Below are 24951 nucleotides of genomic sequence, written 5' to 3'. Positions count from 1 at the left end.
AACACAGAAGCCTGAACCTGGGGGCCGACCAGATGCTGGTCACAGGTTACCAACCAATAATAAGTGTACTGAGCAGACCCAGAACTCGCCCTCCTCCCTCAAGGCAGGGGAATGGTGCGAGGAAAGAAAGTGCTTGCGCGGAAGCCTGGACATCATCTGGCATTTCCACTAGACCTCGGTGCCAGGAGGCCTTGGTGTTCCGAGGCTTGACCTATCCGTAAGTCCTATGACATCCCTGTGCGGTGGGTCTTTTCTTAAAACCCATTTTGCAAACAAAACGATAAAAAGTGAAGAACCAGTGGCTCTCCACAGGCTCTCAGGCCTTAGACCCATAACAATTCCGAAAATCTGGGCCGCTAGGGGCGGGCCTGGGTGTCTCGGGGCACCGCCCCAAGTTCGGTAACTAGGCAAGGCCCGCAGCTGCGTACTGCGCAGGCGCTCAGGGGTGGACCGACTTTGGCCTTGCTGGTTAGCCAAGCCGGAGGCGGTGCCAGACTCGGGGCTGTTTGGCTGTTGGCTCCGCCTCGGCCGGCCCCGCCTCACCGGAGCCCGCCTGGTCACCCCTGTTAACACGGTGAGTGTCTCCCGGGAAGGAGGCCCGCAGGTTGTCCGGGGGCCGGTCATCCTTGTCCCCGCCGCTTGGGGCAGAGTCCTTCGGAAGGCGCCAGCGCTGGGCAACGCGTGTGCAGTGTTCCTGTGCTGTGCGCGCGCGAGTGTCTTGAGTGTGTTCTTGAATGTCTGGGTTTAAGTGTTTCTCTTCGCTTTTGCCGAGGGTGGGGTGGGGTGGGGTGTTCACCGGCTTGCCTGCTTGCTTGTATGTCTCTTTTGTGTGTTTATCTCTGCATCTGACGTGTTGTTTCATAAGGTTTCTGTGTGTCGCTCTGCTGGTGCGTTCCTTGCCATGCCTGCCCCCCAGGTTCTTGCTTGCTAGGTAGTGCGTCTTTCCCTGGGTCTTTGGGAACATGGGGGTGGTCAGAGAACAACTTGCTGGAGTCCGTTCATCTTTCACCATGTGAGTTCCAGGGATTAAATAAAGTCAGATTGTCAGGCTTGGCAGCAAGTGCCTTTATCTGTAACTCTGCTCCTTTTAATATTTTATTTTGGGGTGTGTGTGAACGGATACAATGGGGTGTGTATGGAGGTAAGAGCTCAGTTTGATTCTTTCCCATGGGTTTTGGATACTGATCTCAGGTTGTCAGCCTTTTCTGCAAATGCCTTTACCCACTGAGCCATCACATTACCCTTATTTATTTAGTTCAGGGTCTCACTACGTTGCCTAGCTAGGTCTTGAACATCCAATACTCCTGAGTTTGGACACTTGTTTCTGTCTTTGTTGTTGTGTTTTGTTTGTTTGAGTGTTTGTTGCTGTGTGGATCCTTCTACTTGAGTGCTACACTCTGAGGCCGGGAGTGCGTGCTTATGTGTGGGTTACAGACTGGGTATGATTTTGTGCTTCAATACTCTGAGGGTCTGCGTGTGGTTTTGGGGATGTTTGGTGTTGTTTGTTTACTATGAGACAGGGTCTTATGAAGCAGCCCAATTGGCCTCAACCTATAATCCTCCTGTCTCAGTCTCTCTAGCTTCCATGCCTGAGTATGGGTTTTCATTTGTTTGTTTTTGTTTTGTTTTGAAAGGGTGTCTCTCTATGTAACCCTGGCTGATCTGGAACTCCCTATGTAGACCAGGCTGGCCTCAAACTCACAGAGATCCTCTTGCCTGTCTCCTGAATACTGGGATTAAAGCCGTATGACATCATACCTGGCTTGTATATGGTTTTGAGATACATGTGTCCATCTCTCTGCCTTCCTGATAACTGACTGTTGGGTGACAAAATTTTTCCTGGGGACAAAACACAGTTGTTTACTCGCTCCAGATAGGGAGCCATGGCAGACTAAAGTACGGATACCACCAAAGCCTTGGTGAACCAATGACTTTTTTTTTAAGATTTATTTGTTACATATACAGTATTCTGTCTGCATGTATCCCTGCAGGCCAGAAGATCTCATTACAGATGGTTGTGAGCCACCATGTGGTTGCTGGGGATTGAACTCAGGACCTTTGGAAGACAAGTCAGTGCTCTTAACCTCTGAGCCATCTCTCCAGCCCAAACCAAGCACTTTTATTGGGGTTACTTACAGGAGCAGAAATGAATCAAAGACAACTGCATCACCAGAGCCCACCCTAGCATGGGTAACAGTTCACAAAAGCTGGGAGCTAGGAGCACACTGCATAGCCTGCAGATAGCTCAACAGGCTAGAGAGTGTCCTTTCCAAGTGACTCGGCTGGTCTAAAGCCCTTCCAGGCAGTTCACCTCGTGGTTGGTTGTTTCTCCTCCTCCTCCTCCTCCTCCTCCTCCTTCTTCAGAACTGCTCTGGTCTCAGAGTCTTCTTTGTAGCTTAGCCTTATTTGGTGGGAGAGAGAATCTCACCCTTTATTATTTACCTGGTGTGGAGGGGCCCAATGAATCTGATCAGTTTCAGGGAGTTGTTGAAGCTCATTTAAAAAAAATATTTATTCATTATGTGTACAGGGTTCTGCCTGCATGTCTGCTTACACGCCAGGAGAGGGCACCAGATCTCATTGTAGATGGTTGTGAGCCACCATGTGGTTGCTGGGGATTGAACTCAGGACCTTTGGAAGAGCAATCAGTGCTCTTAGCCTCTGAGCCGTCTCTCCAGCCCAAAGCTAATTTTTGGTTGTTTACCTCCCTGCTTAAGGAGCTCCCCTGAGACGTGGAATGTTTTGACCTCAGAGGAGACTGTCAACACAGCCATGCATGTGATTTTGTGGATGTTACTTTAAGAAACTGACTGCCCATAGGCCAGTGTGAGGGCAAAGAGGCTGCTGTACATTTGGGGATTTTTTTTTTTTTTGGTTTTTCGAGACAGGGTTTCTCTGAATTGTTTTGGAGGCTGTCCTGGAACTCGCTCTGTAGACCAGGCTGGCCTCGAACTCACAGAGATTTGCCTGCCTCTGCCTCCCAAGTGCTGGGATTAAAGGCGTGCACTACCAATGCCTAATGCTTTTCTTTTTTGAGACAGGGTTTCTCTGTGTAACAGTCCTGGCTCTCCTGGAACTCACTTTGCAGACCAGGCTGGCGTCAAACTCAGATCCACCTGTATCTGCCTCCCAAGTGCTGGGATCAAAGGCATGGGAATAGCTTCTTGATATGTGTGGAAGCAAGACTCTTGTCTCTGTGTGAGTGTGTACACATTCCAGTATCCAGAACAAGCGCAGTTTACTCCTCCTGTCTTTCATCTGCCCAGCAATCTGCATCAGAACCCCAACAATTGTATAGTGTTGGGTGCCCTGGGTTGCCATGGCAACAAACAAAACCCCACCCTTTCATCCTAAAAGAAGCACAGGTTTGGCCCTGGTGGACCACTAAGAGAGGTCCTTCTCAGATGCTCCCTGGCCTCCTGGGAACCTGAGCTAAAGCCGCGTTGGAGGCAGACAACATTGGCTGCTCTGGTTTAGGAAGAAGAGCCTTCTCCTTCTCCACCTGGCTCCTGATTTCCCATCAGCACTGGAGGATCTACTGCTACCCACAGGCTTCCTGACTTCAGAGCCAGAGAGTGAGATCTCCAGAAGAGTCCCACAGATTCAGCAGAGGTAGGTGTGGCTCAGTGCAGGCTCTAGCTTCTAGACCTACCACAGACTCGATTTACACTCAATAAAAATGCATCCAGAGCCAGGCAGTGGTGGCACAATGCCTTTAGTTCCATCAGTTGGGAGGCAGAGGTAGATGGGTCTCTGTAAATTTGAGGCCAGCCTGCTCTACAGATTGAGTTCCAGGACAGCCAGGGTCACATAGAGGAACCCTCTCTTGGGAATAAATAAGGAAAGAAAGAAAGAAAGAAAGAAAGAAAGAAAGAAAGAAAGAAAGAAAGAAAGAAAATACACCCAGAAACAAGACAAACTTGCTCATCTTAAGCCCAAATAAATGAAGACAGGGACATCCCATCCCCACCTCTTGCAGTCTTCACTCCTCCACCCACCACTGAGTCTCCAGTCCATCCGTCTCCTGCCAATACTGTTTTTTTCCAGTACTGGCCTGGTGTTTTGGAAACTAGCCCCAGGTCCCCAGTCCCTTGCTTCTGCTGAGGTAGAGAATTCATCTGTGAGCCTGGATTCCTTGTGCCAGAGAACTGTAGCCAGATCTGCTCCCTATGTTTTCTTCTGGCTTCTAAGTGCTTAATGTAGACAGTCAAGCACAAAGGCTGTGGTTAGCACAGCGATGATGGTGGCCACTAAACGTGCCTGTGCCGGGACACACACACACACATTCACACTCACACTCACACACACACACTCACACTCACACACACTCACACTCACACACACTCACACTCACACACACTCACACTCACACACACACTCACACACACTCACACTCACACACACTCACACTCACACACACTCACACTCACACTCACACACTCACACTCACACACACTCACACTCACACACTCACACACACTCACACTCTCACACTCACACACACTCACACACACTCACTCACACTCACACACACTCACACACACTCACACTCACACACACACACTCACACACACTCACACACTCACACACACACTCACACACACACTCACACTCACACTCACACACATAGTGGAGTGTCCCAGGCCTTTGTCCTGGCCTGAGGAGTAGTTGGGTATGATCATCCAGACATTCATCTAGAGCGAGGGAAGGGAAGAGGCATCAAGGTCTTCCTCAGCCCGTCTCTTCCCTTTCTCCTCCAGGCTGTGTGGTACAGACCTTCATGAGCCGGCACCAGGCAGCCCTGCTGGGTCTAGGCCTGTTGCTCATGCTTCTCCTGTATGTGGGGCTGCCTGGCCCGCCTGAGCAGACTTCCCAGCTCTGGAGAGGCCCCAATGTCACAGTCCTGGCTGGTCTCACCCGAGGCCACTCTCAAATCTTTTACCGTGAGGTGCTGCCTCTCCAGCAAACACACAGGTAAGTAATTAGCCAAGGGTTTAATGGAGGGACCCCAGTCCAACTCGCAGGGTTCAGGAGCCTGGAGGGCAGTGACAGATGCCTGAGAAGAAAGGATGGTGGCTGTCCATGTCCCATGCCTCACGTTTCCCCATCTGCAGGGCGGAAGTGGTGTTTCTCCATGGAAAGGCATTTAATTCCCACATATGGGAGCAGTTGGGTACGCTGCAGCTACTGTCAAAGAGGGGCTACCGGGCCGTGGCCATTGACCTTCCAGGTGAGTACCCCCACATTCAAGTTTAGAGAAAGCAGGCTGCAGCAGAAACTAAGGAGCAGTCGCCAGAAGGGAGAATTGGAGGGGTAGGGTAGCAAAGCCCTCAGGTAAAGCAGGGGCATGTGGGACCCCATGTCCAGACAAACCAGTTGCAGGTCACAAGAAGGCACCTCAATAAAAGCCTGTTTTTGCTTTCTACCTCAGAAACTACAGTGTGAGTTGTTGTATGTCATTGAGAAAACAGAAAAGGGATTTGTTTAATGAGCAGCCACTGGGGGGGGGTTCACTGTGCTTTTGTGACTATGTAATTTTTGTAGCTTTTTAAGGGGGGCACACCTTGGAAGTCAGCAGATAACTTGTGAGAGTTGGTTCTTTCCTTCCACCCTGTGGGTTCCAGGGATCAAACTCAGATTGTCAGTCTTGGCCCCTTTACCCGCTCACTAAGCAACCTTACCACCTGGTTTTGTTTTATTAACTGTACACGTGGACTATGCTGTCCTCTGGTTTTGTTGTTGTTTCCAGTACTGTGGATTGAACCCAGGACCTCAAGAATGCTAGGAAGGTACTCAACCATTAAACTACACCTCCAGCCCTGTGGTAGCATTCTTCTAATTAAAAATGAAAACAGAGGTGAGGGGTGGCCCAGGGATTAGAGAGAGGCTCCACAGTTGAACATGAGCTATTCTTGGAGACGACTTGTGTTTGTTTCCTAACACCCATGTCAGGCAGCTCACAAAAACCTATAACTCCAGTTCCAGGGGATCCAGTGCCCTCTTCTAGACTCTGAGGGAACCTGAACTCATGTGCACAAACCTACATGCAGAGATACACATATAAATTAAAAATAAAATCAGTATTTTTTGTTTTGAGACAAGGTTTCTCTGTGTAACAGTCCTGGCTGTTCTGGAATTTGCCTTGTTGACCAGGCTGGCCTTGAAATCACAGAGATTCTCCTGAGTCTGCCTCCTGAGTTCTAGGATTAAAGTCCAATGCCCAGCTAAATTAATTTTTTTGTTTTGTTTTTCGAGACAAGGTTTCTCTGTATTGTTTTGGAGATTGTCCTGGAACTTGCCTTGTATACCAGGCTGGCTTTGAACTCACAGAGATCCGCCTACCTCTGCCTCCCGAGTGCTGGAATTAAAAGCGTGCACAACCAACACCCGGCCCTAAATTAATATTTTTTAAACACATGAAGTCCTGCCTGGCAAGGTGGCACATGCCTTTAATCCCAGCACTCAGTGGGTAGAGGCAGGCAGATCTCTGTGAGTTTGAAACCAGCTTGATCTACAAAGCAAGTACCAGGACAACCAGAGCTGTTTTAAACCCTGTCTTGAAAAACCAAAAGAAGAAGACAAATAAAAAGTGAAGTCCTTAGAAACCAATAACACCTCTCTCCCGTCTCTAAGCATCTGAGAGTGGCAGCCCCCACTTTCCAGCATTTCCAAGCATGGAGACACATGTGGGCCTGGTTGTACAGACTTATAATCTGAGCAACTCAGGAGGCCGAGGCAGGAGGATCCCAGATTCAAGACCTGCCTAGACTATAGAGTAAGTTCAGAGATAACCTGGCAACTTAATAGAGACTCTGTCTCAAAATAAAAATAAAAAAGGCATGGGAATATAATTCAATGGTACAGTCCTTGCCTAGCTTATGCAAGGCCCCAGGCAACCCACCTATACAGAGAGGAAAAAAAAAAAGAAGACACATACACACACAAAACAACTAATAAAAAATTTTTTTAAAGGAGAAACATCGGGTTGGAGAAATGGCTCAGAGGTTAAGAGCACTGACTGCTCTTCCAAAGGTCCTCAGTTCAATTCCCAGAAACTCACAACCATCTATAATGAGATCTGGTTCCTCTTCTGGCCTGCAGACATGCAGACAGAACACTGTATACATAATAAATAAATAAATCTTTTTAAAAAGGGGGGGCTGGAGAGGTGGCTCAGGTTAAGAGCTCTTCCAGAGGTCCTGAGTTCAATTCCCAGCAACCACATGGTGGCTCACAACCATCTACAAGTCAATCTGGTGCCCTCTTCTGGCAGCACACTGTATATGTAATAAATAAATAGAAAAGAAAAACCAAAAAAGAAAACAATTAAAAAAAAAAAAAAAAGGAGCTGGGCAGTGGTGGCGCACGCCTTTAATCCCAGCACTCGGGAGGCAGAGGCAGGCGGATCTCTGTGAGTTAGAGGCTGGGCTGGACCGATAGCCTCCAAAACAATACAGAGAAACCCTGTCTCGTAAAAACCAAAAAAAAAAAAAAAAAAAAAAAAAAGGAGAAACATCTTTCAGTCATTATAATCAGTGTTAGGAAGATGTAAGGAATGGGCATCTACCTTTGGAAGGATAAATCTATATAGCCTTTCTGAAAGGTAACATAGTATTTGTCAAAAAACTTAAAACCTAGAGAAACAATCCCAGCACTCGGAGGCAGAGGCAGAGGCAGGCGGATCTCTGTGAGTTCGAGGCCAGCCTGGTCTACAGAGCAAGTTCCAGGACAGCCTCCAAAACCAAAAAAAAAAAAAAAAAAAAAAAAAACCTAGAGAAAGTATTGCCTCCAAATGTTTCTTTTGTTTGTTTGTCTTTTGAGACAGGGTTTCTTTGTGTAGCCCTGGCTGTCCTGGAATTTGTTCTGTAGTCAAGGCTAGCCTTGAATTCAGAGATTCACTGCGCCTGCCTCCTAAGTGCTGAAATCATGTGCCACCATGCCCAGCTCTCTCTGTTGAAAGAAGCGTGGGTTAGAGATATTTGGGTATTTCAGGTGACACTGAAAATGTTAAATCTACCAATTGAGGAATGAGCATACAAAGCTGTCCATGTCTCCCATGGTCTACACTGCAGCATTAACAGTGTAGGAGGTTTTCAGGATCTGGCTTGACCCACAAGTCATGGTATAGCCAGGAAAGTAAAGTGTAAATGTATACGTCGGGTGTTCATTCTCCCAACCCTGCATGCACTCTCTCTCTCTCTCTCTCTCTCTCTCTCTCTCTCTCTCTCTCTCTCTCTCTCTCTCTCTCTCTCTCTCTCTCTCTCTCTCTGTGTGTGTGTCAGAGGACACTTTATGGGAGCCAGTCTCCTTTTGTCACCCCATAGGTTCCAGGGATCAGATGCAAGTCACCCAGGTTTGTGCAGCAGGTGCTGTTAGCCACTGAGCCATCTCACCTGCTGGAAAACTGAGTTTCCGCTGGGCCTATTGTAGTGTGAAAACTTTTCTGAGAACGGCTGGGGTAGAATGTGTATGTGCCACTGGTCCTCAGCTCGTTCCCCCACCGTGATGGGCAGGAAGTCCTGAGCAATTCCTGACTCAGCAGTTCGCAACCTGTGGGTCAAGCTCCCTTTGGGGGTCACATATCAAATATCCTGCATATCAGTTATGTACATTATGATTCATGACAGTAGCAAAATTACACTATTGAAGTAGCAACAAAAAAATTGTTTTTCCACAACATGAGGAATTGTATTAAAGGGTCGAAGCATTAGGAAGGTTCAGAGCCGCTGTCCTAGCTCCTCTCAGGTAGTGCCTGCTGCTGTTCCCAGGTTTTGGGAACTCAGCGCCTTCCAAGGAAGCAAGCACAGAGGCAGGGCGAGCGAAGCTGCTGAGGCAGGTGCTGCGGGACCTGGAGGTGCAGAACGCCGTATTGGTGAGCCCCTCGATGAGTGGCAGCTACGCCCTGCCCTTCTTGATGCGAAGCCACCACCAGCTCCGTGGATTTGTGCCCATTGCGCCCACTTCCACACGGAATTACACGCAGGAGCAATTCTGGGCTGTGAAGGTACTTAGACAGTGATCTGCGAGAGATCCTGGCACTCTGTCCCCGTCACATGGGGGATGGCCTTAGGGGGCTGGCCCCTGCAGTTGGGTGGAAGAGCTGTAGCGTGGGGACAAGGCTCCCTAAAGGAATAGCTTGTGGGTTGGATCCTCACCAAGCCCCAGGATCAACATCTTCTGGCCTTGCCTGCAGACCCCAACTCTGATCATGTATGGGGAACTGGACCACACGTTGGCACGAGAGTCACTTCAGCATCTCCACCACCTGCCCAACCACTCCGTGGTGAAGCTCTACAAAGCGGGCCATGCCTGCTACCTCCACAGTCCAGAAGCCTTCCACCACGCCCTTCTTGAGTTTCTTGACCATTTGCCTTGAGTGGACTCACTTCTCAGAACTGACCCTGAACAGTCTAGACCCTCTCTCCTCTTCCAGGGAGGCTGGCCCTGAGTGGGATTGGGAACAGAGGGTCAAGCCCAGCCAGGACCTTTGATTCCATTTCACAGGCACAATAAAGAAAAGCCCTTTTGTCTCGCCTGGAGAGTGACATTGTGTTTCCTGACTTGTGCTGGGGAGGCTGCTGGTGGGAGGCTGGTCTGGATTTGCACTGGGATGGATAGGGAGGCTGGAGGCGGTGCTCCTGGAAGTCCTCATAATCTGTGCTCCCTCCTCTGTGTCTCAGTTTCCTCCTCTATAAAATTGGCATGGTGACAGTATCAGGAGAAATGAATGTGGGTAAGTGAAATTCCTACTAACAGGACTGAGGGAGCTTTTAAAGGTGTTGTTGTGGCTGCAGTTCCACGGCGATTGGTAGAGAATACAGATGACTTCCCAACTGCGTGAGAGCAATGCAGAGTACATGAACGTGGAGATGCTGTGTGGTTTGAGAATTAAAGCTGTTGGGGCTGGAGAGATGGCTCAGTGGCTAGGAACACTAGCTGGTCTTCCAGAGGTCCTGAGTTCAATTTCCAGCAACCACATGATGACTCACAACCATCTGTAATGAGATCTGGTGCCCTCTTCTGGCCTGCAGGGGTACATGCAGACAGAACACTGTATACATTAATAAGTAAATTTAAAAAAATTAAAGCTGTTGTTGAATCACCAAACCCGATTGCTTCCTTGTTAGGGATGAGCATACAGAGACTTCAACCCCAAGAGGGTGGGATGGCCCCCTCTTGGATCCTCCCAGCCTGCTCCCTTGGTCCCAGGGTTGAAGTCTTCTGTCCCTTCTCCCTCCCAAGTTGGCTCAGCCTCTGGAACAAGGGGCAGAACTTGCTGTGAGTACAAAGAGCAGCTAGGTGCCCAAGTTGGCAGCTACAGGTACACATAGCTTGCTGGTGGCCAGAGGAACAGCTATGCCTCTGTTTCTCTCTCTCTGCTGGAGGCGGAAGAGCTTAGGGTTTGATGTAGGGTCAGCCAAGGTGCTCTTTCTCAATCTCCCGTAACTGCGGTGTCATGATTGTACCTGGTGCACACGATTGCACACGACTCTTGCCACCTCCACTATCTCAGACTCATACTGTCATATCCACCGCTACACGGATTTAGCCACACCGTAACATGTTCACAGCCGCATGCTCTCCCATACGGGCATTTGTCTTTCATTTATGGCACCTTGCCCAGACGCCCACTCTTCTTGGCCAGGGTTAGAACCCCCTGGCCACATCGGCATCCTGGAACTCATAGGGTGGGGAGGGCAGACGTTTAAAAAAAAACTACATAAAAGTGAGGCAATCTAGGAGGGCCTCCCAGAGGAGTGGAGGCAAGAAAAGGACAGAGAGGACAGAGGGACAGGCTGCACTTTGCAGCCTGACACCGAGAAAGCAGATGAATACCCAAAGCCGCTGCGGCGACTTTTAGCGCCAGGCCCCGCCCTCTTTTCTTGCCCTATCCGGAGGCTGCAGGCGGAGGAGGATCCTCTGGGGGCGAGACCATCCTGAGCTGGCGGTCCAGGATTCAGGGCGGAGCATGGGGAAGGCGGAGCTGGCCGCAGCGAGGAGGACCCAGGGGGTGGATCCAGTTACCCCGCGCAGGCCCCACACAGAGCCAGGCCGGGACAACCGTACCGATTCCGCCACAGGAACTGGGACGGCTCTTATAGTCTCCAGTCTCCGCCCCTCCACCCCGCCCTGGCCACGTGGTGGGCGTATCTGGGCGGTTTTAAGATTGCGACCTCGGTGGACCCTGAGTCCTGACCACGGTTCCGAGAGGTCCCTGAGAGAGGAGAACGCAGGACCGAAACCTGGAGAGAGCAAGGTTGGGGGACCTTAGGGAGGGGTTGAGGGATTTGGGTCTCCGTGGCATAAAAGCCCCCCCTTTGGAAGAAATGTTTTGAGGAGGGTGTAGGGAGTCAATGTCTCATTGAAACCAAGTTCTACTTCCTTAGCTGGCTCTGAACCTCTCTAAGCCTCAGCTTTCTCTTTTGTCAAGTGGGTCCACAGAGGCACAAACTTACTGCCTTGACGTGAGGAAATGTTTAGAAAGTAACTAGCACAGCACAGAATGGGGGAGTCAAGCCCAGGTTTTCTCCTCCCCGTGGGAGCAGCATTGGAAAGGCCAGAGTGCAGGTGCAACCCATCAGGCCCCAGCTGCTGGCGGGAGATGGGAGTGGTAACTAGTTACTGACTTTGCTCAAACCAGCACGCAGCGCCATGACCACCCAGGGTCCCGAGTCCGAGCACCCCTCCGTGACGCTCTTCCGCCAGTACCTACGCATCCGCACTGTGCAGCCCAATCCAGACTATGGTGAGAATGCGGGGTCATAAGGCTTGTGATGGCGCCTCAAGGGCTGGGAGTGTGCTGTACACTGTCTTCAGCACCTGTCACCCAGTGGAGCCCCACTCTGCCATCCCCTTCCTGTATCAGTTCATCAGGGTAACCAGACCCACTGCGCACCCCTCTTTCCCTATGCTGTGCGGCCTCACGTGGTTACTCCGGGCAGCTAGTTAAGCAGTGGCTTCGCCTCGCTCCTCGAGGGCCAGAGTGGAGTGGGGAGGCTGGGGCAGTCACACCGTGTTCCCAGTCTACCAAAGGCTACAGCCCAGTGGGGCGGTGGTGGCGGCATACACATTTGATCCCAGCACTCGGGAGGCAGAGGCAGGTGGATCTCTGTGAGTTCGAGGCCAGCACACCTCTGTATATCTCTGGGCTTCCTGGGCTGGTGGGTACCAGCAAAAGCAGTGCCAAGGCTCTCTGTTTCCCCAGGGGCGGTCATTGCCTTCCTTGAGGAAAGAGCCCACCAGCTGGGCCTGAACTGTCAGAAAGTCGAGGTGAGCCAGGGACCCTGAGGAGGGTGGGGATGGGCTGGGGACACCTTGTCACCGGGTGCTGACTGCCTCCTGTCCTCTCTCTCTGCAGGTGGTGCCTGGCTATGTGATCACTGTGCTGACCTGGCCAGGCACCAACCCCACACTCCCCTCCATCTTGCTAAACTCCCATACGGACGTGGTACCTGTCTTTAAGGTATGTATAGATGGGTGTATGCAAGCCTGGAGGATGGACAAAGTGTGTAAACTTCATGGATTTTCCCCAGGGGCCCATGGTGCTGATTTCACTGTTTTTTGGTGTTGTTGTCGTTGTGGTTTTGGGTTTGTGTTTGTGTGTTTCCCCCCTCCCCAAGCCAAGACAGAGTCTCTCTATGTAGCTCTGTCTGTCCTGGAACTCACTATGTAGACCAGCTCGGTGTCAAACTCGCAGAGATCTGCCCGCCTCTGCCTCATAAATCCTGGGATTAAAGGCGTGCGCCACTATGCCTGGCTCATGCACCACTAACTCTTAACATTCACTTGGCATGGCTCTTACAAGCAGCCTTTGTCCAGTAAGGGTTCTGCGCCAGGGAGGGAGTGAAGGCAGGGAACATGGAGGATGCAAATCAGCTGGCTGTTTTCTTTAGCCTTCTTCCAACCCTCTCGCCATTTCAATTCTTTGCCCGGCCCCTCTTCCCACCCTTGCTCCCAGGAACACTGGCATCATGACCCCTTTGAAGCCTTCAAGGATTCCGAGGGCTACATCTATGCCAGGGGCACCCAGGACATGAAGAGTGTCAGCATCCAGTGAGTACCTTCCCTTCCCAGTCTCCTGCTGGCCTTCTGGACTCAACAGGAACACAGATGTGACTGAAGACCCCAGGCCAAGCAGGAATCATCTTGACCTTCTAGATAAAGTGGAGATTACTGCCATGACCATTTATGTACGGGGAAACAGGACCAGAAAGGAGCAGGGAGTTTTCTGAAGTCCCTGAAATACATGGCAGGGAGGTATCTAGGGCGCAAGACTACACCCTGCGTATCCTTAGCATTTAGCTCTGCTTCCTTAGGTATCTGGAGGCTGTGAGGAGACTGAAGAGTGAGGGCCACCGCTTTTCTAGAACCATCCACTTGACCTTTGTGCCTGGTAGGAGTGGCTGGGGGAGGGGCATCTCTGAGGAGACGAAGGAAAGTGTGCTGTGAGGCTTCTCATATCTCATCCCGATACTTTTACAGACGAGGAGGTCGGAGGTCACAAAGGGATGGAGCTGTTTGTGAAGCGGCCTGAGTTCCAGGCTCTGCGGGCAGGCTTTGCCCTGGATGAGGGTGAGCAGGTTGGCAAGCCTCCCGGGTATAGAGAGGCTGCGAGGGGAAGCCGAGTCACTCCATTGTGTGTATACTCACTTTCTCCCTCAGGCCTGGCCAACCCCTCCGATGCCTTCACTGTCTTCTATAGTGAACGGAGTCCTTGGTGTGAGTATGGACTTGGAGCGTGGGAATCACTCTCTCCCGCCTCCTTTCCTGTAGTCATCCCCTGGGTCAGCTGACCAAGGCACCCAGTCCCACCCTGCACCACCCTTATGCTGTGTAGCTTCATGTGGTTACTGTGACAGCTACTTAAGGAATGGCTTCCCCTCACCCCTCATGGGCCGCTTCCAGCCAGGTGGCAACTCGGCCAGAAAGGGCTAGCTAGGGCTTGCACAGCACAGGCTGTCTTAGAAGTCCATGTCTGGGGCATCCAGACTTTTGCCTCCCAGCCTCCTTCCTAGGTTCTAAGGGCAAGCTCTTGACTGTTGCCAGGATCCTGCACTATGCCAGGGGCTCAGTTCAGAGCACTGTAGGGCTCATTGTGTCTCCAGCTCTCTGATGCTGAGAACTTTGTTCCTCCAGGGATACGGGTTACCAGCACTGGGAAGCCAGGCCATGCCTCACGCTTCATTGAGGACACAGCGGCAGAGAAGTTGGTGTGTGGCCCGTGGGGAGACTGGGCATTCGGGAGGCCCTGTCCCAGCCAGGGTCGCGCTCACGTTTCACCTCATACCCTCCTAGCATAAGGTCATAAGCTCCATCTTGGCATTCCGAGAGAAGGAAAAGCAGAGGTAAGGCAGCCTGGGGGGTGGGTGGGGGGTGGGGGTGGCTCTGGAAGGATGTGCAAGATGGAGGGAGACGTGTGCAACCCTTTTATCTGCTGCTCCTGCCCTCTGCCGCCCCCTTGCGCCCTGCACCGATGCAGGCTGCAGGCGAACCCTCACCTGAAGGAAGGGGCCGTGACCTCTGTGAACCTGACTAAGCTAGAAGGTGGTGTTGCCTATAATGTGGTACCTGCTGCCATGAGTGCCAGCTTTGACATCCGAGTGGCACCAGATGTGGACATGAAGGTGCCGCCTCCATCCAGGTTGGAGGGAGAGAGCCTGGGTTCTCCATCCTGTTCCAGAGGCTCAGCTCATTTCCCTTCCTTCAGGCCTTTGAGAAGCAGCTGCAGAGCTGGTGCCAGGAAGCGGGCGAGGGGGTCACCTTTGAGTTTGCTCAGGTATGGACTTGGGGCCTGTGATGAGGGAGCATCAGGGCCTCTAGAGACTTGTCTTACTGAAGATGATGATGTAGGATGCCCGGTGCATCTGTACACATCTGGCCAGTCCCTTGGCTATAAGATGTTTCATTTACCCATCAGCAATAGCTGTAGAGACCATTGTGAATGGTGAGGGATAAAATGGGGTCTTGGCTCATATTCCCTACAGCATGGCAGGGGGTGGAGCATAAATGTTTGTGTACTTTGATAGGAGATTTGGAATGTAGCTAAGTTGGTAGGGCGCTTGTCTAGCATACTTGAAGCCCTGGGTTTGATCCCCAGGACCTCGTAAAGTAACAGTGTGACACATGCCTTTACTCCTAGCACTAGGATAGATGCGGGTTGATGAAGACCTGCCTGGGTCACATAGTAAGCTCAAGGCCAGCAAGGGCTACCTAAGACTGTCTTAGAAACAAAACAAGGCAAGGCATGGTGGCTTACACTTGGGAGGCAGAGGTAGGAGGATCTCTGTGGGTTTGAGGCTAGCTTGGTCTACATAGTGTCCTTTCAGGACAGCCAGGGCTGTGTAGAGAAACCCTGTCTTGAAAGAAAGAAAAAATACTGTGATGTGATTATATGATTATGTACACATGTGGTCCAGGAAAGTGGAACCTTGTATTCAGAGAATATGTATTCTGCCAGTCTGAGGCCCAGGGCCTTAAGCATTAGGCTAGGGTATGAAGAATAGTGTGAAATAGATAGAGAATGAGGAATTGGGGAAACTCTGGGACCTAGGGCATTTGAAGGACTGGAAGAGGACCTGGGGCGACACTGGCTATCCTGGAAGCCTGGTAGATGGGTGGGTGTGTCCTGTGCCAAGCATGGTACAATCTATGAATAGTAGAACTTGAAGTCCTGGTCCTTATCCTGTCATCCCTCCCCATCCCCAGAAATTTACGGAGCCTCGAATGACACACATTGATGATTCAGATCCCTGGTGGGCAGCTTTCAATGGGGCCTGCAAGGAAATGTGAGCACTCATCAGCCCTCTCCCCATAGCCCAGATCCCGGAACCTCTCCTCGTTGTCTTTGCCACCGCCCTGTGCCCCTCTGGTTCTTCCCCATTTACCAGGCTCTTCCCCTGCAGGAACCTTACTTTAGAGCCAGAGATCTTCCCTGCTGCCACTGATAGCCGTTATATCCGAGCGGTGAGCTACTCACAAGGCATGCCAGGCAGCGGGCTGGTCTTAAGGCTGCCTTTCCCCTGATAGTGCCGTATCCCCCCTGCAGGTGGGGATTCCAGCTTTGGGCTTCTCGCCCATGAACCACACACCTGTGCTGCTACATGACCATAATGAACGACTACATGAGGCTGTGTTTCTACGTGGGGTTGACATATATATGCACTTAATCTCTGCACTTGCTAGTGTGCCTGCCATGCCCGGTGAAAGCTGAGTCCTGTGCCTTCCAACCTCTGCAACATTCAGCCCAACCACTGCCAAGGATCGGTTGTCCCTGCTTGGTAATAAAGCCAGTGTTGGATGGGAAGTTCTTTATACTGTGGACAGTCATGGAGTGGGGATTTGTTTTTCTGGGAACTTGTTGCTCTCATCCGCATTGCACAGATGGGAAAACTGAGCCTTTGGGCCCTTTTTTTTTTTTTTTTTGGTTTTACGAGACAGGGTTTCTCTGTATTGTTTTGGAGGCTGTTGGTCCAGCCCGGCCTCGAACTCACAGAGATACGCCTGCCTCTGCCTCCCGAGTGCTGGGATTAAAGGCGTGTGCCACCACCGCCCAGCCTTTGGGCCCGTCTTTAACTGTTCTAAACTGCTCTGTGCACACCATGCAGTACTACAGCCTTTGGACTACTTTTCTTACAGCAGCAAGGCTGCCTCTCCTGCCCTCCCTAGCCATGTGATCAATTTCCATGCATGGGTAGTAAGAACACTAACACACCTCGGAACAACCCTATCACGGACTTGCATTACAGCACCCCCTAAGTCACCTAGGGGTCCAGGGATGGATTAAAACTGGTTCTGAAGGTCAGTTGTACTTGGAGAGGATCCACTATCCTACAGAAAGCGTCAGAAACATGAAATCACTGGTTGCTGAGTAAGACCCTACCTGAAGCCGGCAGTCAGCTTAACCCGGGGACCCTGAGAGCCTAACCCACAACTAGAACCAGCAAGGCCAGGGCTGCCTAACTGGTTCAGCCTGCTACCCCTGACCATCTTGAGTTCTGATCCCAGTTGTCCTCTATTCCAATATGAGCATCATGACATCCATACACCTTACAAAGAAACGTAAAAGGGTCCAATGCAGCCTGTAAAGCCACTTAGAGTGATGCCATCGCAGATAGAAGTCGGTGTCATCAACATCAAGCCAAAGCATGCTGGAGAGCAGGTTCCTTCCCTACCTGACAGATGTTTGTTTCTTCCATTCCCTCAGCTTACACAGCAGTCTAGATGTAAGTTCTTTGGGCTCCAGCTGGTGCCCGTGCCCTCGCAAGGATTGGTTTAGGGTCGCTAGATTATAGCGGATGGGAGGACATGTCTCCTTCCGGGAGCCTGAAGCTGGTGGTGGGTTAGCTAGTTTTGATATTACAAGTTTGGGAGCCAGAAACCCACATAAGCTCCCCAGGTACCAACTACTCCATTTACTAAGTCCCTCTCTTGTAGTCCAGGATCCCATTTCCTGACTCCCAACCATATCCCCTTCACCCAAAGCTGCAATCATCCCCCGCTCTAGAGGGTAACAATTCTACCCTAGTCCCATCCATGACAACAGACACAGGTTAACAGGTCTTGCCTCAAGTTTATTTGTAAAAACAGCACAGGGCACGATCACCTGCAGATAATGTGTAGGTGTGTCACACCAGTCCATCTGTCTTCACAGTGGCAGAAACCTTTTTCTATGGGGCCTTCACAGGGGCCTGGGCTCCTTTGGGAGCCTGAGCCTTAGCCGGAGCGGAGGCCTCTGCCTTGGACTGAGCCTTAGGCTTTGATTGGCAGAGCCTACGACTCTTGGCTATGTAGTTTCTAACCCGCTTCCCAAGCTTGGGGTGAGCGATGAAAGCAAGGCGGCTGAGTTTGCGGCTGGGGCCCTTTGGCATCTTGGGCTTCACCACCTTGGGCTTCACCAGGTCCTTGATGGCCTCTGCGCGTGCGCTCATTGCCTTAGCATTGTTTGCCTGCATCTTCTTCAGACCTTTCTTGTTGTGCTTCTTGGCAAAGCGCATGTTCCTCAGGAACTTGGGGTCGACCTGGAAAGCAGAGATGTATATGGTAATATACCACAGTCCCAAGTCATTTCTTGGATCCCTATCCACAAGGGTGACACTAAATACATCAAATTAATGAGGGAACTGGAGGGTATGAAATTCTACAGGAGAACTTCAGCTGCAGGTTTTTTGAAATTCCCCTAGGGCCACCCCTTCCTCCTCAGTGGAGGATGTCAAATACCAAGCCCACCAGATTCACATCAGAGCAAGATTGCAGCAAAGAACAGGCTAAATGCAGGCTCAGCTAAGCCCTGCCCACACACACATGCAACGAAGCGGTCCCTAGTCCAGCACTAGGCGGGACCAAGCACATAGAACTAGTCAGTGCAGAAGACAAGCCACACAGGTCCATCACACGAGATCCATCTCTCCCTCCATCGAAGGCAAACCACACCAGGGATGGGGAGGCCAAGGAAAGCTTTGCTGAGTCCGGCGGGAAAGAAAGGACCAGAAAGTACTGGAAAATCATTAAGCCAAAGGGCAGTTAGGAGTACCCAGAGGCTAACCCCAGAAAAAACAAAACAAAAACAGACCCTGAAATCAAGGGATAATTTATGATCTGGAATACACACTCACCCCCTTGAGAGATTCGTATCTTTGTGACCGGGGTTTCTTGATGCCATTTCTGTGCCATTTCCTGGCTGTAGGGTAATAAACATCCACAGATCAAAAAAAGAGGTAGTTCCTAGTAAGACCACCTAACCGCGGTTCTCAACCTGTGGGTCGCCGAAGACCACAGGAACAGATGTTTACATGACTTTTTGCAACAGTAGCAAAATTACAGTTACGAGGTAGCAACGAAAATAGTGTTACAGTTGGGAGTCACAACACAAGGAACTGTATTAAAGGTTCGCAGCATTAGGAAGGTTGAGGACCACCGAACTAACACCACAGCGGGCATTATCTTTCTGAGTTTTGGGAAAACACTCAGGACCGAGTGTAAAGCACCGTGGGCTTAGGTGGGTTTCTGGCTCCCAAACTTGTAATTAGAAAACTAGCTAACCCACCACCAGCTTCAGGCTCCCGGAAGGGAGACACGTCCTCCCGTCCGCTATAATCTAGCGACCCTAAACCAATCCTTGCGAGGGCACGGGCACCGGCTGGAGCCCAAAGAACTTACACTGGTTATGTGTGGTGTGGTTCTTGGACTTGGCCATGCCTGAACCTGCAAGAAAAACACGAGATCATGGCTGGGGTCCCACAGACCGGGCCACCTCTCACCCTAAGCTGGTGAAACATGCAAAACCAGAACACGGCCGCGGCAGACGCTCTCATCCACCGGCCTCGCAGCGGCCACAGCACCCGACCCTACCTCTCAAACGCGGGCAACGGGGTCCTGAAATTAACTTCGCCGGCCCCCGAGGCGGCTCTCCCTAACACCCACTCCCTGAGGACGGCCGGGCGCCACTCCCGCCCCGCAGCTTCTACACCCCACAGCCCCGCAGCGGGACGCCCTGTCCTCCCCGAGGCCCGCATAGCACGCCCCACGCCCCGCCGCCGCCCACGAGTCACGGATGGCATCAGATGCCGCACGGCCAACACTCACGGTATCCGGCGGCTCCCGAAGCGGCTGGGACCGGAAGAGAAAGAGAAAGGCCGCAGTGCAGCACGGGAAATAGGACCGACGCCGCCGGAAGGACCAACGGAAAAAGCTTCCCTCCGTACTGGGGGAGAAAAAAGGTTCCACAACCGGAAAGGAAGGGCTGGAGCCTAGACCCGGCACGGTTTGAGCCTGGCCACGCCCTCTTTGGCGTCGCAGATTTCTTTCTTTTATTTCCACCTCTACTGTCTTTCTGACAGGGTCGTTCTTGCACTACAGCCTAGACTGGACTGTGACTCTCCATCCTCCCGCTGCAGCTTTCTGCTCCTGGGGTTAAGAGCGCGGTGCAGGCACGCACCCCGACGCGGGCCAGCCCTGAATCTTTCTCTTCCTCCAGTGCCTGCTTCGCTCTTGGGGCTTGTCTTCATTAAAGACCCCGAAAGGCAAGGCATGAATGGTAGGGACCAACGAATCTGTGTTCTTAAAAACCTCACTTGAGCCGGGCGGTGGTGGCGCACGCCTTTAATCCCAGCGCTCGGGAGGCAGAGGCAGGCGGATCTCTGTGAGTTCGAGGCCGAGCTGGACTGATAGCCTCCAAAACAATACAGAGAAACCCTGTCTCGTAAAAAAAAAAAAAAAAAGTGAAGTTTAGGGACTGGAGAGATGGCTCAGTGGTTAAGAGCACCGACTGCTCTTCCAGAGGTCCTGAGTTCAATTCTCAGCAGCCACATGGTGGCTCACAACCATCTGTAGTGAGATCTGGTGCCCTCTTCTGGCCTGAAGGCATACATGCAGGCAGAATACTGTATACAAAATAAATAAATCTTAAAAAAAGAAAAAGAAAAGGAAGTTTTAAAAAATTTAAAGACAGCCGGGCGTTGGTGGCACACGCCTTTAATCCCAGCACTTGGGAGGCAGAGGCATGCGGATCTCTGTGAATTCAAGGCCAGCCTGGTCTACAAGAGCTAGTTCCCAGGACAACCTCCAAAGCCACAGAGAAACCCTGTCTCGAAAAACCAAAAAAACAAAACAAAACAAAATTTAAAGACAGGACAAGTTACAGTGGTTGAAGGCCCTCTCGACCCTGTGGCTCTGTCAGGCCTCAACCTTCTTCCATTCTCTCTGTCTTGCTAAAAAAACATCATTAGCTTACATTCCTGAAACTAGCCACCATGGTCTAGTCCCTTATTTGGCCACTTCCTGTTCCCGGGGCTGACTACTAAAGTTCAGCAATCAGAAGCCTCCTGTGATTCACCTAATTAACATGCCCAATTAAAATTAAACACCACTGGGTGGTGGTGGACTCTTTAATCCCAGCACTCGGGGAGGCAGAGGCAGGCGGATCTCTGTGAGTTCGAGACCAGCCTGGTCTGTAAGACTTAGTTCCAGGACAGCCTCCAAAGTCACAGAGAAACACTGCCTCAAAAACCAAAATAAATAAATAAAATCAAACACCTCGTTCTAACACAGGGCTTCCCCCTTTACCTTTACAAACCGCCATTTTCCTACGCACCACATCTGTCTCCTCTATCCAGAGGCAGTCCAGTCCTTTGACCCTCTGGGACAAATACCCCTGCCCCCTTTCCCATATTCCCTTCCCTTTCTCCCTCTTCCTCTATCTCCTGTCTTTGTCCCTTATCCCTGTCCTCTATCCTTCTGGGACAAATAAATCTCTTGTGCTGAGAACTTGGTATTGGGGTCCTGAGCCAATACTTTTCCTTACAGTGGTAATATAGCTGTGTGGTAGCATGATACATGTTTGTACAATATGCAGGAGGCCCTAAATTCAATCCCTGTACCAAAGAGAGAAACAGGCAGAGAGAGGGAGACATCAAAATTGAGTAAGTGGCCAGCTGGGAGGCCTGGGCAGTCTCTGGGTCCTCTAATAGTGCAGTCAGTGTTTATCCCTAGTGCACAAATGGACTTTGAGAGCCCATTCCCTATGGAGGGTTACTATTGCAGCCCAGATACACGAAAGAGGGCCTAGGCCCTCCCCCAAATGATGTGACAGACTTTGATAATACCCTGTGGAAGGTCTTACTCTCCTTGGGGAGTGGGTTGGGTGGGTTGGGGGGAGTCAGTGGGGACCATGGGAGGTTGGGAGGGCAAGGAAATGGGGTGATTGATACATAAAATAAGGTTGTTTCTAAAATAAATTTTTAAAAAAGATACAAATGTAGGGAATACACTCACTGCTGTGTTCAGCTCCCATGCACACTAGATAGCTATGAATGTGTTCAAAACATAATTGTTAACTAATTAAAACATTTAGAGACATTATGAAAAATTGAAAAAAATCGAGTAAGTGTTGCTTCCCAGTGACTCAGCTGCCCTCTGTTCTTTGCCCTACAGTCCATTCCCCATTGCAGTAAGGCCTTGGGTCCTTTTATACCTGTTTTTAAATTTTATTTCTTCATGTTTTGTCTGTGTGTATGTCTGTACCATGTGCATGTCTGGCTCCCAGGGAGGCCAAAAAAGACACTGGATCTTCTGGGACTTAATTCCCATGTGGGTGCTGGAATTGAACCTGGGTTCCTCTAGAAGAGCACGGAGTAATCTTAGTCACCAAACCATCTCTTCAGTTGATTTAATCTTGAGAGAGAGAGAGAGAGAGAGAGAGAGAGAGAGAGAGAGAGAGAGAGAGAGAGAGAGAGAGCATGCCATGGCAGGAATATGGAAGTCTATGGAAGTCAGAGGATAACTTTTTTTTTTTTTTTTTTGGTTTTTCGAGACAGGGTTTCTCTGTAGCTTTGGAGGCTGTCCTGGAACTCACTCTGTAGACCAGGCTGGCCTCGAACTCACAGAGATCCGCCTGCCTCTGCCTCCCGAGTGCTGGGATTAAAGGTGTGTGCCACCAATGCCCAGCAGTCAGAGGATAACTTAAAGGTAGTCTGTTCTCTCTTTCCCACCATGTGGATCTTGGGGACCAAATTCAGGTTGTCAGGCATGGTGGCAAGTGCCTTTACCCACTGAACCATCCCACCTCATAGGCTGGATATACCGTATACCTTCACATTTGTATAGATTTTGGTTTATCTAAGGTCAATTTTGTTTTACTCTATATATATTTCTACTCTTGGTTAAGGCTATGCAGTGCATTTAAAATGTTATGTATAGTTAAGAAATACAAATTAAGCCGGGCATTGGTGGCACACGCCTTTAATCCCAGCACCTGGGAGGCAGAGGCAGGTGGATCTCTGTGAGTTCCAGGACAGCCTCCAAAACAATACAGAGAAACCCTGTCTCGAAAAACCAAAAAAAAAAACAACAAAAACAAAAAACACAAATTAATAGTCATCTATAGCAGTCAAACTTACAGTCATCTTAGTTAGGTTTTCTTGATATACAGAGATATATTTCAGATAGATAGATAATCTTCAAACATTTCAAAGACCTACAGAAAATGGCATTTAAAATGTCTTAAGAACTTAGACTTTTCTCAGCAGTGAGTCACATCTGCTCCTGGCATCATCAGTTTCTTCAAGAGGGTGACGGGCATGGAAGAAGCTCCTAATGGAGTTTGCTTTCAGTGTAGCAAGACTATCCTCTATTTGGGCAAGAAACTGCTCTTGCCTGGACTGCTTGACTGTATGCTGTATAAATTGAACATGTAGGACCCACAGGCAAGTGACTGCTGAACTTGCCAAAACAAGAGGGGACAGTCCTTTCAGGGATCCTGTTTCATGGAAGAGTCTTCTAGACATTCTGCAGGACAAGGAAGAAAAGACTGACAAACTGCCCATATAGTCGGGACAGTTTTATATTTCCTGCTTCACTGAGAAGTCTGCCAGACACTCTAGGCCAGTAGGCTAAAGATGGATGCCTCAACATTACAGAGAAACTTTGTATGACTGTTCAGATAGCCTGATGTCCCTGTCCTTAAGTACATTTCAACCTTCTGGGGTCTTTGAAGACTAAATAGTTGTAATAGAAATTAAATTAGATACAAAACTTTAGACTCAACAAGATAATTTATTTTCTTTAATTTTGCCAAACACAAATAGACTAAATATTTTAACTGTAATTCTTGCTTGACAACTGTTTTGTTATATGTAATTTTCCTATGTTAAAGTTAAAACCTTCCTTTTTGATTTGACAGAAAATGGGAAATGATGTGGGATGTCTTTCTGTATGCTGTGAATATGTTCTATTACCATTGGTTAATAAAGAAGTTGATTTGGCCAGTAGCTAGGCAGAATAGAGCCAGGTGGGAAATCCAAGCAGAGATACAGGGAGAAGAAAGGCAGAGTCTAGGAGTTGTCAACAGCTGCTGGAGGAGAAAGATGTGAGGTAACAGTCTACAAACCTCGTGGTAAAATATAAACTAATAGAAATGGGTTAGTTTGCTTTCGGCACCTGGCCGAGCAGGAGGCAACATTATGGGTGTTGACATTCCACACAAGGACCGCAAGGTTCAGCGCAAGGAGCCAGGACATCTACCTGCCGCTGCTAGTCAACTGTACAGGTTTCTGTCCAGAAGAAGCAACTCCACCTTCAATCAGGTTGTGCTGCCAAGGTTGTTTATGAGTCGCACTAACCGGCCACCTCTGTCCCTGTCCCGGATGATCCGAAAGATGAAGCTTCCTGGCCGAGAGAACAAGACAGCTGTGGTGGTGGGGACAGTCACATATGACGTGCAGATTCTCGAAGTGCCCAAGCTGAAGGTGCGTGCACTGCGGGTGAGCAGCCGGTCCGGAAGTTGCATTCTGAAGGCTGGGGGCTAGACCCTCACCTTTGACCAGCCAGCCCTGGAGTCTCCATAGGGCCGTTGCACTGTGCTCTTGTCTGGTCCTCGGAAGGGCCAAGAGGTGTACCGGCATTTTGGTAAGGCCCCAGGAACCCCACACAACCATACCAAACCCTATGTATGTTCCAAGGGCCCAAAGTTCGAATGTTCCGGAGGCAGAAGGGCCAGCCGTGGCTACAAAAACTAACTGGATCTTACTGTTATTTAAAAAAAAGCTTTGGATGTTGAAAAAAAAAGAAGTGGGTTAATTTAGCTGTAAGATCTAGTCAATAATAATCCTGAGCTAATAGGCCAATCAGTTTGTAACCAATGTTAAGTCTCTGAGTGGTTATTCGGGAACTGGTGAGTGGGAGAGAAATGTCCTGCTACACAGCTTACCCAGGCATTCCTGAGAAGGGCAGTGTGAGTTGGGAGAGAGAAGAGCAAGCCCATGGGCTGACAAATCACTTAGCACCAAGAGGTAAGCAGTGGAAGCCAGACAGGAAGAGGTCTCTGCATGAACAAATCCGTGTGGAGTGCTGACCACGGATGAAGGGCTTGTGAGCAGAGGCAGGATGGAGGATGGGGTAAGATGTCTGGCTCAGCCGGTGCCCATGAGACAGGCAAGCACAGTGCTAGCCTGCCAGTCC

General features: G+C 50.2%; 3 protein-coding genes and 1 pseudogene across 5 annotated transcripts; 3 read left to right on the top strand and 1 right to left on the bottom strand.

Moving 5' to 3' along the window:
• The first annotated feature begins 430 nt into the window (after positions 1 to 430).
• Positions 431 to 9534, top strand: Abhd14a (abhydrolase domain containing 14A). Of its 3 annotated transcripts, none has more exons than XM_013117106.3 (6): positions 431 to 574; positions 3478 to 3612; positions 4761 to 4974; positions 5115 to 5230; positions 8769 to 9004; positions 9194 to 9534. In XM_013117106.3, the coding sequence occupies exons 3-6, from the start codon at positions 4781 to 4783 to the stop codon at positions 9374 to 9376; spliced, it is 729 nt and encodes a 242-aa protein (XP_012972560.1). In that variant the 5' UTR covers positions 431 to 574; positions 3478 to 3612; positions 4761 to 4780; the 3' UTR covers positions 9377 to 9534. The 3 variants fall into 3 exon arrangements, with proteins under 3 accessions (XP_012972560.1, XP_012972559.1, XP_040595483.1); XM_013117105.3 differs by having other exon boundaries at positions 432 to 574; positions 3358 to 3612; XM_040739549.1 differs by lacking the exon at positions 431 to 574 and having other exon boundaries at positions 3209 to 3612.
• Positions 9535 to 11038: 1504 nt separating this feature from the next.
• Acy1 (aminoacylase 1) lies at positions 11039 to 16303 on the top strand. Its single transcript, XM_005074855.4, has 15 exons — positions 11039 to 11257; positions 11642 to 11746; positions 12206 to 12270; positions 12359 to 12463; positions 12959 to 13053; positions 13317 to 13393; positions 13483 to 13572; positions 13663 to 13719; positions 14137 to 14210; positions 14296 to 14345; positions 14480 to 14624; positions 14708 to 14776; positions 15706 to 15785; positions 15903 to 15963; positions 16046 to 16303. Exons 2-15 carry the CDS (start codon positions 11653 to 11655, stop codon positions 16208 to 16210), a joined length of 1227 nt encoding a protein of 408 aa, XP_005074912.1. The 5' UTR covers positions 11039 to 11257; positions 11642 to 11652; the 3' UTR covers positions 16211 to 16303.
• Positions 16304 to 17549: 1246 nt separating this feature from the next.
• Positions 17550 to 19694, bottom strand: Rpl29 (ribosomal protein L29). The gene is made up of 4 exons (XM_005139232.4): positions 19582 to 19694; positions 19156 to 19200; positions 18612 to 18676; positions 17550 to 18017 (listed from the first exon to the last, which is right to left on the bottom strand). Exons 2-4 carry the CDS (start codon positions 19190 to 19192, stop codon positions 17667 to 17669), a joined length of 453 nt encoding a protein of 150 aa, XP_005139289.2. The 5' UTR covers positions 19193 to 19200; positions 19582 to 19694; the 3' UTR covers positions 17550 to 17666.
• A 4026-nt stretch (positions 19695 to 23720) lies between these two features.
• On the top strand, positions 23721 to 24619 carry LOC101823474 (annotated as a pseudogene).
• Positions 24620 to 24951: the final 332 nt, after the last annotated feature.

The sequence above is a fragment of the Mesocricetus auratus genome, unplaced genomic scaffold, assembly GCF_017639785.1.
Source record: "Mesocricetus auratus isolate SY011 unplaced genomic scaffold, BCM_Maur_2.0 Super-Scaffold_100691, whole genome shotgun sequence".
Lineage (NCBI taxonomy): Eukaryota > Metazoa > Chordata > Mammalia > Rodentia > Cricetidae > Mesocricetus > Mesocricetus auratus.
Note: the sequence above shows the minus strand (reverse complement) of the source record. Positions and strands in the feature narration are given on the sequence as shown.

Coding starts and splice junctions, on each gene's coding strand:
- Acy1 (XM_005074855.4), top strand. CDS start 11,653: ATGACCACCCAGGGTCCCGAGTCCGAGCACCCCTCCGTGACGCTCTTC. Junction 12,271..12,358: donor TGAACTGTCAGAAAGTCGAG/GTGAGCCAGGGA, acceptor CTCTCTCTGCAG/GTGGTGCCTGGCTATGTGAT. Junction 13,394..13,482: donor CCACTTGACCTTTGTGCCTG/GTAGGAGTGGCT, acceptor ATACTTTTACAG/ACGAGGAGGTCGGAGGTCAC.
- Abhd14a (XM_013117106.3), top strand. CDS start 4,781: ATGAGCCGGCACCAGGCAGCCCTGCTGGGTCTAGGCCTGTTGCTCATG. Junction 5,231..8,768: donor CGTGGCCATTGACCTTCCAG/GTGAGTACCCCC, acceptor TGCTGTTCCCAG/GTTTTGGGAACTCAGCGCCT. Junction 9,005..9,193: donor AGCAATTCTGGGCTGTGAAG/GTACTTAGACAG, acceptor CCTTGCCTGCAG/ACCCCAACTCTGATCATGTA.
- Rpl29 (XM_005139232.4), bottom strand. CDS start 19,192: ATGGCCAAGTCCAAGAACCACACCACACATAACCAGT. Junction 18,677..19,155: donor CCACACCACACATAACCAGT/GTAAGTTCTTTG, acceptor ATTACCCTACAG/CCAGGAAATGGCACAGAAAT. Junction 18,018..18,611: donor GATACGAATCTCTCAAGGGG/GTGAGTGTGTAT, acceptor TCTGCTTTCCAG/GTCGACCCCAAGTTCCTGAG.